Source organism: Gopherus flavomarginatus, chromosome 9 (genome assembly GCF_025201925.1).
Source record: "Gopherus flavomarginatus isolate rGopFla2 chromosome 9, rGopFla2.mat.asm, whole genome shotgun sequence".
In the NCBI taxonomy this organism is placed as follows: Eukaryota; Metazoa; Chordata; order Testudines; family Testudinidae; genus Gopherus; species Gopherus flavomarginatus.
The window spans coordinates 90,456,534-90,472,109 of record NC_066625.1 but is presented as its reverse complement, the minus strand read 5'-3'; the positions used below and the strand labels follow the sequence as shown (position 1 = coordinate 90,472,109).

At 50.2% G+C, this 15,576-nt stretch overlaps 1 protein-coding gene across 1 annotated transcript; it reads left to right on the top strand.

The window, feature by feature from the left end:
• Positions 1–10,085: 10,085 nt before the first annotated feature.
• On the top strand, positions 10,086–12,470 carry LOC127058660 (relaxin-3 receptor 1-like). Its single transcript, XM_050968929.1, has one exon. It carries the CDS (start codon positions 10,086–10,088, stop codon positions 11,154–11,156), a length of 1,071 nt encoding a protein of 356 aa, XP_050824886.1. The 3' UTR covers positions 11,157–12,470.
• Positions 12,471–15,576: the final 3,106 nt, after the last annotated feature.

Here is a 15,576-nt window from a genome sequence, read left to right as displayed (position 1 = left end):
GCAGGGGGTGCCCTGGGGGGGCCTGTGCTGTGCAACGTGCACAGCACAAACACTGTATAAAATAAGACCATGATACAGCCACCAGAGTAAATGCTCCCAGATTAGAAATAGCTAAAGGATAATATGATCCTACGCTCTGCCTTGCTAAGTATTTTTTATTTAGACCAGTGCTTCAGCACAGCACTTGGAGTGCAGGAAATGATGCATCTTTATTAAATACATGCAGTTATTTTAATGTACCAGGATTATCCTATTTCATTTTGCTAACTGGATCCCTCCTTCATTGCTAACGTTCATCACCAGGCAAGCTCAGTTTAGGGAGGAAGGGGAAGAGATTTAATGAATGAGTGTTTGGTTTCAGAAAAGTACATGCTGGAGGGTTATCTCTGCCTTTTTTAAATGCAAGAGTTTCATGAAAACAGGATGTTAAGTTTTTGTTCTGTTGGACCTGCAGACACTTTTTAATAATACTTTAATACTTTATTGCCCGAGCTATTGGTCTTGCTAAGTGCAATTGAGCTAGTCTTTGCATTATGTATTATTAAAGTTGCCAAAAGCTGGGAATGGGTGACAGGGAATGGATCACTTGATGATTCCCTGTTCTGTTCATTCCCTCTGGGGCACCTGGCATTGGCCACTGTTGACAGACAGGATACTGAGCTAGATGGACCTTTGGTCTGACCCAGTCTGGCCGTTCTTATGTTCTTAAGATATTTTGTAGAAGGTGAAAGTATATTTAAAGGTTTTAGCCTGATCTTCCATTCCCTGATGCAATCTCCTAATGGACAAACAAGTTAGAAAATACTCATTCTGGAAGGCTGTAATGTAACACTACTTTATTGCTTGGAATCCAGAAACCTAACATACAACCCCTAAAATCAGAGAGACAAAGCAGACTGCTCTCTTAGGCAGAGAGGCACAACTCACCCCATTTTGTTCCAAGCAAGTTTTTGCAGAGTGCTCGAAAAGGACCCATATCACACAGCTTCCCTCAGAGCCCCTTAGGCTGCAAGCAGAACCAGGAAACGCCTTACATGTAAAGTGTTAGCTGGTAATTTGAACAGTTTTCAGCATACCACGCTGTTAGTTATTGCATTGGGCTGAAGGGATCTGATGAGAGCCACATTGCACTAAGCACTGTGCAGACATGCAGGAAAAAGACAGACCTCGCCCCAAGGAGCTGACCATCTACATTATGACAAGAAGCAACAGGTGGAAGAAATAAACCAATGGAACGGTGAGGGAACAGTAGAATTGCCAACTGTCCAATCACACAAACCCAAACACTTTTGTCCTACCCCTTCTCTGAGGCCCTGCCCCACTCACTCCATCCCCTCCCCCCTGTTGCTTGCTCTCCCCTGCCCCACTCTCTTTCACCAGGCTGGGGAAGGGGCTTAGGGTGCAGGAGGGGTTTTGGGGTGCAAGCTCTGGGAGGGAGTTTGGATGCAGGAGAGGGCTCTGGGCTGGGGTAGGGGGTTGGGGTGTGGGTTCTGGGAGGGAGTTTGGGTATGGAAGGGGGCTGGTACAGGGAGTTGGGGTGAGGGAGAGGATGAGGGGTGTGGGCTGCAGCCAGGAGGCCCTTACCTTGGGCAGCTCCAGTCAGTGGTGCAGAGGGGCTAAGGCAAGCTCCCTGCCTGCCCTGGCCCCACGCTGCTCCTGGAAGTGGCCGCCACATCCTTGCAGCCCCTAGGCAGAGGCACGGCCAGGCAGCTGTGCACAGTGCATGCTGCCCATACCCACAGGCATTGCCCCAGCCATTCCCATTGGCCATGGTTCCTGGCCAATGGGAGCTGCAGAGTCAGCACTTGGGGTGGGGGCAGCATGCAGAGCCCCCTGACCCTCCCCAGGGCCTGCAGGGATGTGCCAGCTGCTTCTGGGAGGGCAAGGAGCCAGGGCAAGCAGGGACCCTGCCTTAGCCCCTCTGTGCTGCTGGGCTTTTAGCAGTCTAAAATCTCCCAATTTAGCTTCGGGAGTCTCCAGGAGCTACAGCCCAATTCTGGGAGATTCCTGGCAAAACCAGGAGAGCTGGCAACTCGAGGGAACAGTAAAATGAAGCAGTTATACAATAAGCAGAGGTCTCAGCTCCTGTTTACTCATTGTTAGGATCAGACTCTTTACTCTCTCTGCAAACAATAAAGAGGAATAAAATAATGTTTAAAAACCTCACCACATTTAAATTAATGCACTAAAGCCCAAGCAACATTCTCGCTGTGGGGGCTGATCCTGCAAGGTGCTGAATGCCCTTTGCAATGCCCAGGGACGCTCCTCGCCTTGCAGCTCCTGGCTCATTCACTGCCTAAGCTGAAATTTTCAGTGCTTTGGCCAAAGACGAATTGGAAGTCTTGTAATTTCTGCAGATACTGCCCTTTGCTGTAATATTTACCCTAAAAGGGAAGAGTATTGTAACTTAGTATTTCATTCTGCGTAGAAAAGATCCTGTCATTTGTATCTAGACGAAAGGCTAGAAACATCTGAGAACTAGTGGGCAGGCAGCTGAGCCATCTCTAAATTTCACAGGGACTTATGCTGTGAAGTGTACATCAGGGCTCTCTCCTGCTTCTCCCCCCGCCTCGCTCTCTGGCATGTGCACATCGGACCTGCCTCACCCCAAATCCCCTTGCTTGTGCCGGGGGTTCAGAGGCGAGCAGAGAGGGCACACATGAAAGAATTCAGTGTATGTGAGCCAGATTTGCTTTCTGCCAGCAGAGTAAATCTGGAGTGACTTCTCTGAAGTCAGAACTGTAACCCAGTGACTCTCAACCTTTCCAGACCACTGTACCCCTTTCAGGAGTCTGATTTGTCTTGCATACCCCCAAGTTTCACCTCACTTAAAAACTACTTGCTTATAAAATCAGAGATAAAAGTACAAAAGTGTCACAGCACACTAACACTGAAAAATGGTTGACTTTCTCATTTTTACCATATAGCTATAAAATAAATCAATTGGAATATAAATACAGTATTGTACTTACATTTCAGTGTACAGTATGTAGAGCAATATAAACAAGCCATTGTCTGGATGAAAGTTTAGTTTGCACTGACTTGGCTAGTGCTTTTTATGTAGCCTGTTGTGAAACGAGGCAAATATCAGGATGAGTTGAGGTACCCCCCGGAAGACCTCTGTGTACCCCCAGGGGCATTTGTACCCCTGGTTGAGAACCACTGATCCTGTGCATTTGCACTAAAAGTGGTTATGTGCAGGAGGGGTGGGAATGACCAAACCAAGACAGCAGATGCATGGTTGGTTATTTGACAATGAGGCAATACACTAAAATATTTTTTAAAGAAGAAATTGAGTAAATCCCTGCTGGACTGGAGCAGGGGGCAGGGGCAAAGTCAGTGGTCAGGTGAAGCAGCAGGACTTTGAGTTTGACTGACAGATCCCGTCTGTTATGAATTAACTTATTGAATCAGACATTCTGGCCCTCTGCACATGGGTGAATTTCCCCCTAATAGCTGATGTTCCAGCAAATGGGAATTGCTGCAAAAACATAATGAATGAGATTTTTGAGCACACTTAACTTTGGCTCAATTCTGGCTTCAGTGAGGGCAGAATTAGATCTGTGCCGGGCAATTCTGAAAATGCAGCCACTCTTTCATGTTTACTTAAAGAAAAAGATTTATGATCATTCTGAAATACATTCAAAATGTTTGCCACACTTTGGCCAAATTTTGTGCTCAGCTACCCCAGGCTAAATGCAGAGTCACACTGCTCACTTTAAAGGACTTATTTTCAGTTACACTGGGATTGGGTATGTATCTGAGAGCAGAATTAGGCCCCTTTTGCCTTTCTGATTTTCAGGAATATTGTTTTGAAAATAACACTGATCACATTTTGAGGTACATTTTACAGTGAGCATGACACCTGGTGGGGGAACCAAATAATCACAGTCTGTGTAAGCCTGATCAACAGATGCTTAGGTATAAGTTAAAATACAATGTATATTATACGCTATGAAATAAAGCAATGCTGCTTTAGTGTCATGGATATTTTACAAACCAATGGTGCTAAAAATGTGGAACTAATTATACCCTTAGAAATTCAAACTATGTATTTGGATATCTCTTGGAAAAAAAACATATGGCATTTCTGAAACCTGGGTCACACATGTATTAATGTCTAGTAGCTTTCCCATAAACTTCTCTTTGTGCTACTCTTTTTTTCTTTGTGCCTGTTTGTGTCTTTTATTTGACTGATGACTGAAATGTGTGAAAAGGTCCAGAGAAAAAAAAGGAACCACAAGAAGAGATTTTACAACCAGATTGATAAATGTTTAGCCATAAACAGTTGGATAATTAGATATTTGTTTAAATGTGCCTGATTTCACTAATGTGTCAATTTACAGTCATTTTAACCTTATAATATGGATCACTTGTGTCCAAAAAGCTACCCGAGTGATGGGCATCCTAGAAATATCCAGATAGACATTGGTACGCTCAAGCTATGTCACATGTGAGAGCTCTTTCAGTGCTTCTGTAATATTGTAAAGAATAGCAGGCTTGTGTTTTGATAAAGAGCCCAATCTGAGGCTGCCCCACACATGGTTACAGGTTCAGACTAGATAGTCTTTTATCAGGTAGGGCTTTTACACGCTATAAGTGAATCAGGCAATGGGAGCTGGATCAGTGGAAGTTGAGGGTGCTATGCCCGTCACAGGTGATACTTAGCACTGGGAAGGATTGAACTCTATGGCCCAGATTTTCAAGAGCTCAGATCCCATTTAGGCATCTAAATAAGGACCAACTTTTCCAGAATAATCTACCCTTCCCCCCTGCATTGTGGCCAGTTCAAAAGAGTTCAACCCACCTAGTATGCTGAACTCTTTTAAAAAATCTGGCCACAACTGTGTGTGCTAAGTTCTTTTGAAAATTTGCCATAAATCGCTGCTACTGAAATGCACTATTTCTGGGCTAGAGGAAGACAGCTACCCATTCCCAGAGAGACTACACAGCTGTTTTTGGGGGAGTACAAGTGTAGAATAACTTCTTCAGTGAACTGCAGAAGGAATCTAAGTTAGGCAGAATATATTTACTTCTGTTGAAATTTGCTGGGTACGCACCCCTACTTTGCAGAAAGTGAGATGGGTGATTTAATGGCCTGGCACTTGCTTTTATCATTCATCCATAATGCAGCATCTCCAGCAGGACAGTCCCTCCTGTGTCCTCCAACAACATCAGGTTGGGATATTGGGTCAGAGCCAACACAGTAGGAAGCATGCCAACCAATGAATCACCAACACCACTGTCTGTAGCACCTGGGTTCTAGTCAGATGTCACTCATTGCAGTATTGAGCAGGCCTAGCCTTGCATAGGCTGGGAAAACTGCTCACAGTGGAGTGATTGAAGGTTAATTAAAATTGCCTTCAACAGATATGCTTTGTCATAGATTTGACAACAATTTTATGAACTATTGTTTATTTTTACCAGGAAATCTCCCTCCTCACTTCATTCACAATACAAAAAATGCATATTTACAATTACTTACTGGGGAATTCTGCGTCACTGCACACACACACACACACACACAATCCATGTGCCCCACAGATTTTTTTTCTCTGCAGAATATAGATTCTACCAGAGAGGCACTGCAGTTACACCTTTTGCCTCCCAGTAGCTGCTGTGGCACTAGAAGAGAGGGCAGCCAGCTGGTGGAGAGGCTGTATTCCTCACAGTGGGGTCACGTGAGGAGGCACCCAATGGACAGCATGGGGCACACTTGGCTGCTGGGGAGTCAGACTGGGGTTCAGAAAGGCTAGTGGGGGGGACAGAGTGGGGCGTGGGCTCAGGAGCTACTGGGGTAACAACATTGATCCAGGGGATGAATGGGTTGGGGCTGCAGGACCACTTGGTGATGGGGAGGGGGGCTACAGGGCACATGGAGACAGGGTGTAGAGGGGTACAGGGACATGTGGATGGGGCAGGGGGCTGCAGGGACATACAGGGACAGGGGTTGCAAGGACACATGGGGACAGGGCAGCTGTGCCTGACTGAATAGGAGAGGCTATGGGTCAGCCAGCATCTGCACAGTGGGGAGGGATAGCTCAGTGGTTTGAGCATTGGCCTGTTAAACCCAGGGTTGTGAGACCAATCCTTGAGGGGGCAATTTGGGGATTGGTCCTGCTTTGAGCCTTTGAGCAGGGGGTTGGACTGGATGATCTCTTGAGGTCCCTTCCAACCCTAATATTCTATGGTGGAGTCTCCCCAACTCCCTAATAATCCCCCCCAAAAAAACTGTTCCATACTTCTCCCACCCACACTCAACAACCCTCTAAGTTCACTCCCAGGCTCCTTCCCTCTCCCTCAGCTCCTCTGTTACCTCCATTTCCCCTTTGCACTGCTTCTGAGGGGTGCAGGAAATATGTTTCTGTATCATAGTTTAAATGAATTATTACTCAAAGTTCTGTATTAATATCCCTAGTAATTAATTTTTTGTTGTCTATATTGCTACAGAGATACTTGTATTTTGAAATAAATTACCACAATAATTGAAACTGCATGATTATATTGTGTTATTTTGACAAAATACACAGAATTTTGCAGAATTTTAAAACACTGTGCACAGAATTTTGAATGGTTTTGGTGCAGAATTTCCCCCAGGAGTATACAATGCTCTCTGAGCTAACTATCTAGCCACATATGGTATTTATGACCAGTCACCATAGTATTTAATCTATGATAAGAAACATTAGTATCAATTGTAAACTTCTGTCTCACCATGCAAATTACATTAACATTTAAAGATCTCCTTTGGATTTTCTCTTACACAGAAGCATGATATGATCTTGTCAAGCAGCAATCAGGGAAATGTACTGCAACTGCAAGCAGGCATCCCTATTACTGCTGCCATCCAGTTGCTTTAAGAAGCAAAATTTAACAAGCACCGAGGGTTAAATATGTGCTGTTTATTATAATTTTGCATGAGGAAACAAATGGATCTCATGCTGGCCTCAAAAGCCTGTCCTGGCATTGGTTAGCCTGACACTGATGACATGTGCAGAGGTGGGGAGAGATCTCGGATCTTGTTGAAGCTTGTGGTAAGGTCTTAATCTCAAAGAACTAGGTATGAACAATGCTGATACAGAACAACCATATAGAAACTACTCAGAATCTTCTGATTGCAGGATAGCTAGATTAAACTCTTACCTGAGATGTATCTGAGTTTTAGCTCAGTTTTTAATACATATTTGAAACCAGTACCAAACTGAAGACACAAAATAAATAGAAACCACCCTTGGAGGAAGAGGTGGGTTGGCACAGGGAGGGTTCCTGGTGGGGAACAGTGCCTGTTACATGCTAACCTTTGCTTAGAGCAGCTTGAAGCCTGGCAGGTTGCCTATGCATTATGCAGAGGTTGCTCCAGCAATATTCCCACTCTGTCCATTCTTTAGGATGGAGGAGGAAGAGGCCGTGTGATTCACACCCACAGCTGGGCCCTCAAAGCCTTAGCTCCTCTCCCTTTTGCATGGCAATGTCCCAGAGCCCTAGCGAACCCATCTTGCCCCCTGGGTGTTTCATGAGGTTGGCCAAGAATGGGCTCAAGGCAGAGGAGCGAGAGGGCTGGCCCCCGGTTTGCCAGTCAGTGCCAAGCACTGTGCCCTCTCAGTGCCTGTCTCTCCAACAACCCATCCATTCTCACAGAAAGCGGTTCAGCAAGGCAAAGCCAGAGGCCTGGAGAACACCAGAATCTGGACAGGCTCATTCTGTGTAGGGAAATGTCCCCTCCCCCACAGACCTTTCACATCCCCAGCCAGACCTTTCCTGCAAGTGGCTAGGCTGGGGCTTTGAGTGACGGGTTACCAATGGGATTGTCTTTCTTTACACACTTTTCCTTATTTTAAATTCTCTCTGTGTATGTATGTGAGTGTGCCCCTTTGTGTGTAACCATGTGTTCAGGGGAGAGTGTGTGTGCGTATGTGAGTGTATGTGTGTATGTGAGTTTGTCCCTTTGTGTGTAACCGTGTGTTCAGGAGAGTGTGTGTGTGTATATGAATGTGTCCCTTTGTGTGTAACCATGTGTTCAGGGGAGAGTGTGTGTATGTGAGCGTGTCCATTTGTGTGTGTGCGTGTGACCATGTGTTGGGGGAGTGTGTCTGGGTGTGTGTATGTGAGTGTGTCCATTTGTGTTTGTGAGTGTGACCATGTGTTGAGGGGTGTGTGTATGTGAGTGTGGCTATTTGTGGGGGTGAACTTGCCTTTACTATATTCACTGCCTTGCCTTTATTATGCCGCCTTTATTATATTCAGCAGTAACGTACGAAACCTAAGGCCTATCTCCTGTACGACATTGGCTTCAGCCGTTAGCATGAGGCTTGAGGCCTATAAACTTTGGCACAGATAAACGACCCAATGGTCACCCCTAAGTTGTGGAGAACTGGAAGTCAAGTGTCCATAATGACATCAGCCAACCACAGAAACAGCTTTTGGGAAGTTTTGGAAAGAACATCCAACCATAAGAGTGCCGTGGCAATGAAATGATGTATATGATAATGAGTTGAAAACATTAATATACTAACCTAAAAAGGTAGGACACCTCAACATTAGTAGATTGAGGAAATACAAATAGGGACGAGGAGGGAGTCCCTATTGAATATGCATTAGACATAGTGGCGTCAGTGTAACATATTATACAAGTTGCATCCCAGCCTAGGGGCGGTAGGACAGAGAGATGTCGTCCTTGGGAGGGGACAGAATGCTGGCCACTGATGAAGATAAGGAAGGTGACGATGATGAGGAAGATAATGGCTAGCATTGCAGGTTGTTCTGCAAGGGATGGTGTAAGCATGGATGTTCAGATGTCCTTTCTGTATTATCTCTATCCACCTTCCGGAGACAGAGTGAGTGTGACTGTGCTAAATGGAAATAGTGAAGAGTTCCCATAGTGTGAGTGCACCCACTTGTGCCCATCGGGTTCCCAGCTACACAGCCATTTCAGTAATACTGGGCCTGCTCTTGGGACAAGAACCCCTCAATCCGCCCTGTGATAACTGGAATGCTTAAGTGCTTAATCAATATAATTAATACATAGATCAGGCTACAGAGCTTGTGTTGGGGGGAGTGTGTGTGTAGGTGGGTGAGTCCTTCTCTGTGTGTGAGGGTGTGACAGTGTGTTGGGGCACTGTGTGTGTGTGTAGGTGGGTGAGTCCTTCTCTGTGTGTGACAATGTATTGGGGCAATGTGTGTGTGTAAGGGGCATAGCTCTGACCCTTGGCCCTGTGACCCAGTGGCACATGCATGCGGGGCTGGGCAGTACCACAGGCTGCTCCTGCAGCCCCTGGGCTTCACTGGCGGTAATAGGAGGCTCAGGCCTTTCGGAAAGTGCCCGGTGGGTTTGTTTTCCTCTGGCGGGGGCGCTGAGTGGCCCCTGGTTGCGCTGGGAAGGGGAGAAGCGGACCCATAGGAGCGGGTTTTAATCCCTTGCTGGTGGTCTCCAGCGGGTGCCCCCGGACCAGCCAGCGAGCAGCGGGAACCGCCTCACAGGCTCCAGCCCCGCAACGCGCAGCGCCCTGACAAGATCCCGCAGGAAACAGCCCTGCCCCGGGAGGCGGCAGGTCTCCTGCATCGCCCGTGCAGAGCAGCGCCGCACACCCTAGTCCCTGCTCCAGCCGGCGCTGCAGACTCACCCCCTTCCCCTTGGAGGAGCCGAGCCACCAGCCAAGCGCCGCAGCTGTCCCGGGCTCCCCGGAGCCGGGCGCGAGCCGCTTCCCTGGAGAGCCGCCCGCAGGGGCCAGGCTCAGCACCGCGGACAGCTCCGTGCGACCCGGGGGCTGGCGGCCCCTCCGGCCGCGGGCGGCCAAGGCGGCGAGGGACCGGCCAGCCCCCCTCCTTGCCCGCAGCCTGGCACCTGCGGCCAATCGCCGGGGCCAGGGGAGGCGCCTCCGTGGCGGCTCCCCCGATAAAAGCGCCTCGCAGCCGGCCCCCAGCCAGCCGGCGTCCTCAGTCCCGGCGCCCAGCCTTGCGCTCGGACCGGCCCCTCCCCGGCAGCTGCCGCACTCACCCCAGGCCCTGAGAGGGACCCCGGCTGCAGCACGTCTCGGCTGGGCCCCCGCCCGCCCGCCCGCGCTCCCTTGCAGGGCCCCGGCAGGGCCATGGTCCCAGCCCGCGTCGGGGCGCCCCCCAAGGGCGGCGGGGCGGCCTGGCTGGAAGGGGGCCCCGCCAGCGCGTCTGGGGGGCTCCCGAACGCCTCGGCCTGGCAGCGGCCGAGCTTCCGCACCCTGGAGGAGGTGGCGGTGCCGGCCCGCGCCGCCCTGACGCTGCGGATCCTGATCGCCGCCGTCTACCTGGGCGTGTGCGCCCTGGGCGCGGCGGGCAACCTGCTGGTGCTGCTGCTGCTGCGCCGGCGGCCGCGGCGCCCCCGCTCCAGCCTCGACGCCTTCGTGCGCAACCTGGCGGCCACCGACCTGCAGTTCGCGCTGACCCTGCCCTTCTGGGCCGCCGAGGCGGCGCTGGACTTCAGCTGGCCCTTCGGGGGCCCGCTCTGCACCCTGGTGCTCTCCGCCACCGTGCTCAACATGTACGCCAGCGCCTTCTTCCTCACCGCGCTCAGCGTGGCCCGCTACCGCGCCGTGGCCTCGGCCCTGCGGCGCCCCAGCGGCCGCCTGCGCCCCGGCTCCGTGCGCTGCCTCTGCGCGCTCCTCTGGGCCGCCGCCTGCCTGGCCAGCCTGCCCGCCGCCCTCTTCTCCGCCGTGCGCTGCGTGGCCGGCGAGCCGCTCTGCCTGCTGCGCTTCCCCGACGGCCGGGACTGGCTAGCCCTCTACCACCTGCAGAAGATCCTGCTGGCCTTCGTGCTGCCGCTGGCCACCCTGGGTCTCTGCTACCTGCTGCTGCTGCGCCGGCTGGGCAGCACCCGGCCCCGGGGCTCCCGGGTCACCCGCGCTGTCACCATCACTGTGCTGGCCTTCTTCCTCTGTTGGCTGCCCAACCAGGCGCTCACCCTCTGGGGTGTGCTGGTGAAGCTGGGCGCCCTGCCCTGGGACAGAGCCTACTACCTGGTGCACGCCTACCTCTTCCCCGTCACCGTGTGCCTGGCACATGCCAACAGTGGCCTCAACCCCCTGCTGTACTGCCTGCTGCGCCCCGAGTTCCGCCAGCGGCTCCAGGAGCTGTGCCGAGGCCACGGGAGGATGGGAGCCAGGGCGCGGAGCCTTGGCACTGGGTGACCCTCCCCTTCATCCCCCAGCACCCCCAGGGGAGTGGCTGTGCAGCCCCCGGGAAGGCACATTGGACCCACCTTGGAAGCCAGGCTTCCGAGGCAGCTCCAGGAGAAGCCGTGCTGACCTAACAATTCTTGGCATGGCCCCAGCCCCACGGCGCAGCCCCTCTGGGCTCCCAGGCCTGAGCCCTTTGGCTGAAGGCCGCAGGAGAGCTAAAAGTTCCTGAAAACTCTGCCAGCTTGGTGCATTTCCCACAGGCACCGGCGCGGAGTAAAGAAAGGAAGGCGGCTGAAAAGCACCAGGTCCTAGGGATGTGGTTCGTTCACTGAGGGCAGAGGGGGACTCACTGTTATTGCTTGCAGGGGCCTCGGGCAGGCACCGGCCATGGCACTATCTCAGGCAAGTAGCATGTGAGTGCTTTCGGTTAGCAATAGGATTGGTGGTGCATTTCCAGGCAACTGCAGTTTGCTTCTGGGAGCGCCAGCCACTCAGGGTGACTACAAAGGCTCAGGAAGGACAAAGATCCCCTAGAAATGAACTCCTCGAGGAGCATTTGGACACACCATTTCTAGTGGAGAATGTGGAAAAGGTGCGCGTGAACTGGGCTTTGATAACATGGGGTGACACAATCATCAACCACCTATAAAATTGTATTTGTCTCCTCAGCTGCAAAGCCAGGCTGACCAGAGTTCCTTGGAGGTGTGAGCAGGGTGAGATCACGCCTCCTTGGCAAAGAGAGATGCCAATAGGGGATCTCCCCCTTAATCTGGATGGATGGCTGGATTTGCTTCAGTGCAGCATGGCACCTTTTCTCTGCTATGGGCACAATGCAGCACAGTGGGTACAAAGGCTCCATTGGCAACCCAAATACAAAATGAGTTGTCTTAAATGTGAGTCTTCACATGAATCCTTATAAAGTGCATATTTCTTTGTATGTGTTATTTTGCTCTCTGTGGCAAGCTGAAGTCAGCAACATGACAGCTCAACATCAGAGTGAGCCATCTACACTGGATTATTCGTATGATTTGTTTGTATTTTACTGGCATTACTGCAACGGTTAGGAGCCCTAGCCATGGAACAGGCACTGTATTAACACAGAACAAGGACAGTTCCTGCCCCCAAGAGCTTCCCGGCTTGGTAAACTGCCACCAGCTCCACCGGAATCCTTAACTGTTAGAAGACTTTTACTTTAAAAGATGATTTATAAACTGGCCTAAGAAAATGGAGATAATTTTATCACAGAAGGGCAGCAAAGTATGAACTATGTTAAAGTGATTCTTTATGCTTGATTTGTACAAATACATGAATGACCTGTAAATAGCCAGACCCTTGTGCCACTCTTATAACAAGCTGCTTCTTGTGCTATTTAATGAAGGCTCAATACTAAACTGCCAATAAAAAGCTGCTTTTTAAAATTATCTGCTCCCCAAATTGTTTGGTTTAGATCAACCTGAATGTTTATTTTGTATTTGTGGAATCACAGGGCTGAATCGTGCCCTGGCCTGCACAGTGCATCCTGCATCCTGCTCAGAGCCTGGATTCATAGAATTCAAGGCCAGAAGGGACTACAAGGTCTGACCTCCCGTATTTCACAGGCACCAACACCACCCAGCACCTGCATGCTAAGCCCAACTACTGAAAGCAGACCAAAGTCTTACCAGCACTGGAGACTAGACTATTATCTGCCAGAGGCCGAGAACTACAAGGCCCTGAGTGCCTGAGGCCTCTGCAGTGATGGAAATAATTCAGTGAGATACACCCAGTTAATCCTGGCAAGTGACCTGACCCACAGCCACACATGGCAGAGGAAGGCAAAAAATCCTCAAGGTCACTGCCAGTCTGACCTGGAGGAAAATCCCTTCCCGACCCAACATGTGGCAATCAGTTAGACCCTGAGCATGTGAGCAAGAACAGGCCAGCCAAGCACCTGAGAGAGAGAACGCTCCGTGCCAGCTCAGAGCCCTGGCCCTCTCCACCCCCATCCAATGTCCCATCTCATGACCATCCCGGATAGTCCAGAGGAAGAAGATAAAAACCCCTGACAGAAAACATTGAGGCGGGGGCGGGGGGAACACAGGAGCTGAAAGCCTGAAGCATGAGCTTTAGGAACATAGGACATAAACTGGAAGAGAGCCCCAGGGTAGCTGAGCCCTGCCCCCGACCACTAGGGGCTAGCCAATCATAAATTACAGTAAGACAAGATTCAGTCCTCTGCAAAGGGCCAGAACAAGGGGTAGGCACCACTTATACCTTGTCTTGGCTCTCTTCAGGGGACGGATTTCTCCTAATGTGTGGAGGTGTGCTGCATGGTGAAGGGTTATGTAGAGCCCTACGAAATTCACGGTCCATTTTGGTCAATTTCACTGTCAGAGGATTTTAAAAATCATAAAATTCATTATTTCAGCTATTTAAATCTGAAATTTCAGAGTGTTATAATTGTAGGGATCCTGACTCAAAAAGGAGTTGTTGGAGGGTCACAAGGTTATTGTAGGGGGGTTGTGGTACTGCTACCCTTACCTTCGCACTGCTGTTGGTGGTGGCACTGCCTTCCTTGCTGGGCGGTTGGAGAGCAGCAGCTGCTGGCCAGGAGCCCAGCTCTGAAGGCCGAGCTGCCTCCAGCAGCAGTGCAGAAGTAAGGATGTCATGGTATGGTACTGACACCTTTACTTCTGTGCTGCTGCTGGCAGAGCACTGCCTTCAGAGCTGGGTGCCCGGCCAACAGCCGTCGCTCTCCAGCCACCCAGCTCTGAAGGCAGCTCAGAAGTAAGGATGGCAATACCACAACCCCCTTAAAATCACCTTGCAATCAGGACCGGCGCTAGTGTTTTTAGCGCCCTAGGCGCACAGCCATTTTGCCGCCCCGCACACTGGTCCCGCGGCTCCGGTGGACCTGCCGCAGCCGTTCCTGTGGAGTGTCTGCTGGTACACGGCTCTGGTGGAGCTGCCACAGGCGTGCCTGCGGGAGGTCCACCGGAGCCGCAGGAGCAGCGGACGGTCCACAGGAATGCCTGCGGCAGGTCCACTGGAGCCGCGGGACCAGGGGACCCTCTGCAGGCACGACTGCGGCAGGTCCACCGGAGCAGCCTGCCACCTCCCCCGGCAAAATGCTGCCCCCCAATAATCCTGGTGCCCTAGGCGATTGCCTAGGCCACCTAAATGGAAGCACTGGCCCTGCTTGCAATCCCCCACAATCCCCTTTTGGATCAGGACCCCTGTTTGAGAAATGCTGGTCTCCCCCATGAAATCTGTACACAGAGGCCATATTTCACGGTCCATGCCGCATTTTTCATGGCTGTGAATTTGGTAGGGCCCTAGGTATGGGATTAGTTGGGATGGGGAATGACTGTGCGACAAACTGACCAACATATGCTGCTATAAACAAAAGCTCTGCCTGCCAGCCATTCAGAACATGCGGGTTCTGCTGGGAATGTCTGAATGAATTCAAATACAAATTCTTATATTTCTTAGACCTAAAATATAAATAAAAAACAAATGCTCTGCTATGCCTTTTTAGCTTTTATATGCATAAGCTATTTTTATTATTACTAATGTAGTTATAAAGCATCATTTATTTGGAAGAATCCAAAAACACTTTACAAATTGACATACAAGCTGTATATTCATAGGAATTATTTCATCCACCATTGAAAAGCAATCACTTCTGGTGTGAAGCACCCACGGTGTCTGTCTGAGGGTGTACAGGTATACCTCACATTTTACCACAATGATTAAAAGGAACCTCTTTGAACCCATAATAGATTATTGCCAAATTCTAGAAATCAGCTAAGTAAGCAGCTTGTGCAATCAGGCAAATGAGCACCAAAGCCATGGCACAATTTACACTGGGTTCGATTAGATCCCCAAAGTGAAAGGTTAAGCGGAATGCTCAACTCCAGCATGCACGTATGCTAGGGAAGGGGGTGGGGTGGGGTGGGGAGGAGGGAAACTCAGCATGTTTTTACAGGGTTTTGGACTTGTGAATCCTCCATAAGCAGACCCCTTGCCAACATCCCTAACCTGCCCTCTGGCTTGCTGGGTTCCAGTTCCTTAGCCAAGGCTTTTGTGGCAATGGGAGAGGAGCTCTGCAGGGAGGCTCAGCCTGGAGACCAGCATTGCACAGTGCAGATATAGAGAAAAATGGATCCCTTTCCTCTAGACCTGCTATCTTGGATTCATTGCTGGAACTGCTTTTTTTACTAGGTTCTTTAGTCTTTGGATATTTTGACATCACCGGGCTCTCTGGGCAGCAGAAGCAGGTTAGCACTGTATAAGATATCAAGTATCAGGGGCTAACCATGTTAGTCTGTATCCACAGAAACAACAAGGAGTCTGGTGGCACCTTAAAGACTAACAGTTTTATTTGGGCATAAGCTTTGCATGCATCTGAAGAAGTGGGTTTTTTTACCCACAAAAGCTTATGCCCAAA

Bases quoted from the DNA above. Each gene is read 5' to 3' on its own strand.
- LOC127058660 (XM_050968929.1), top strand. From the start codon at position 10,086: ATGGTCCCAGCCCGCGTCGGGGCGCCCCCCAAGGGCGGCGGGGCGGCC.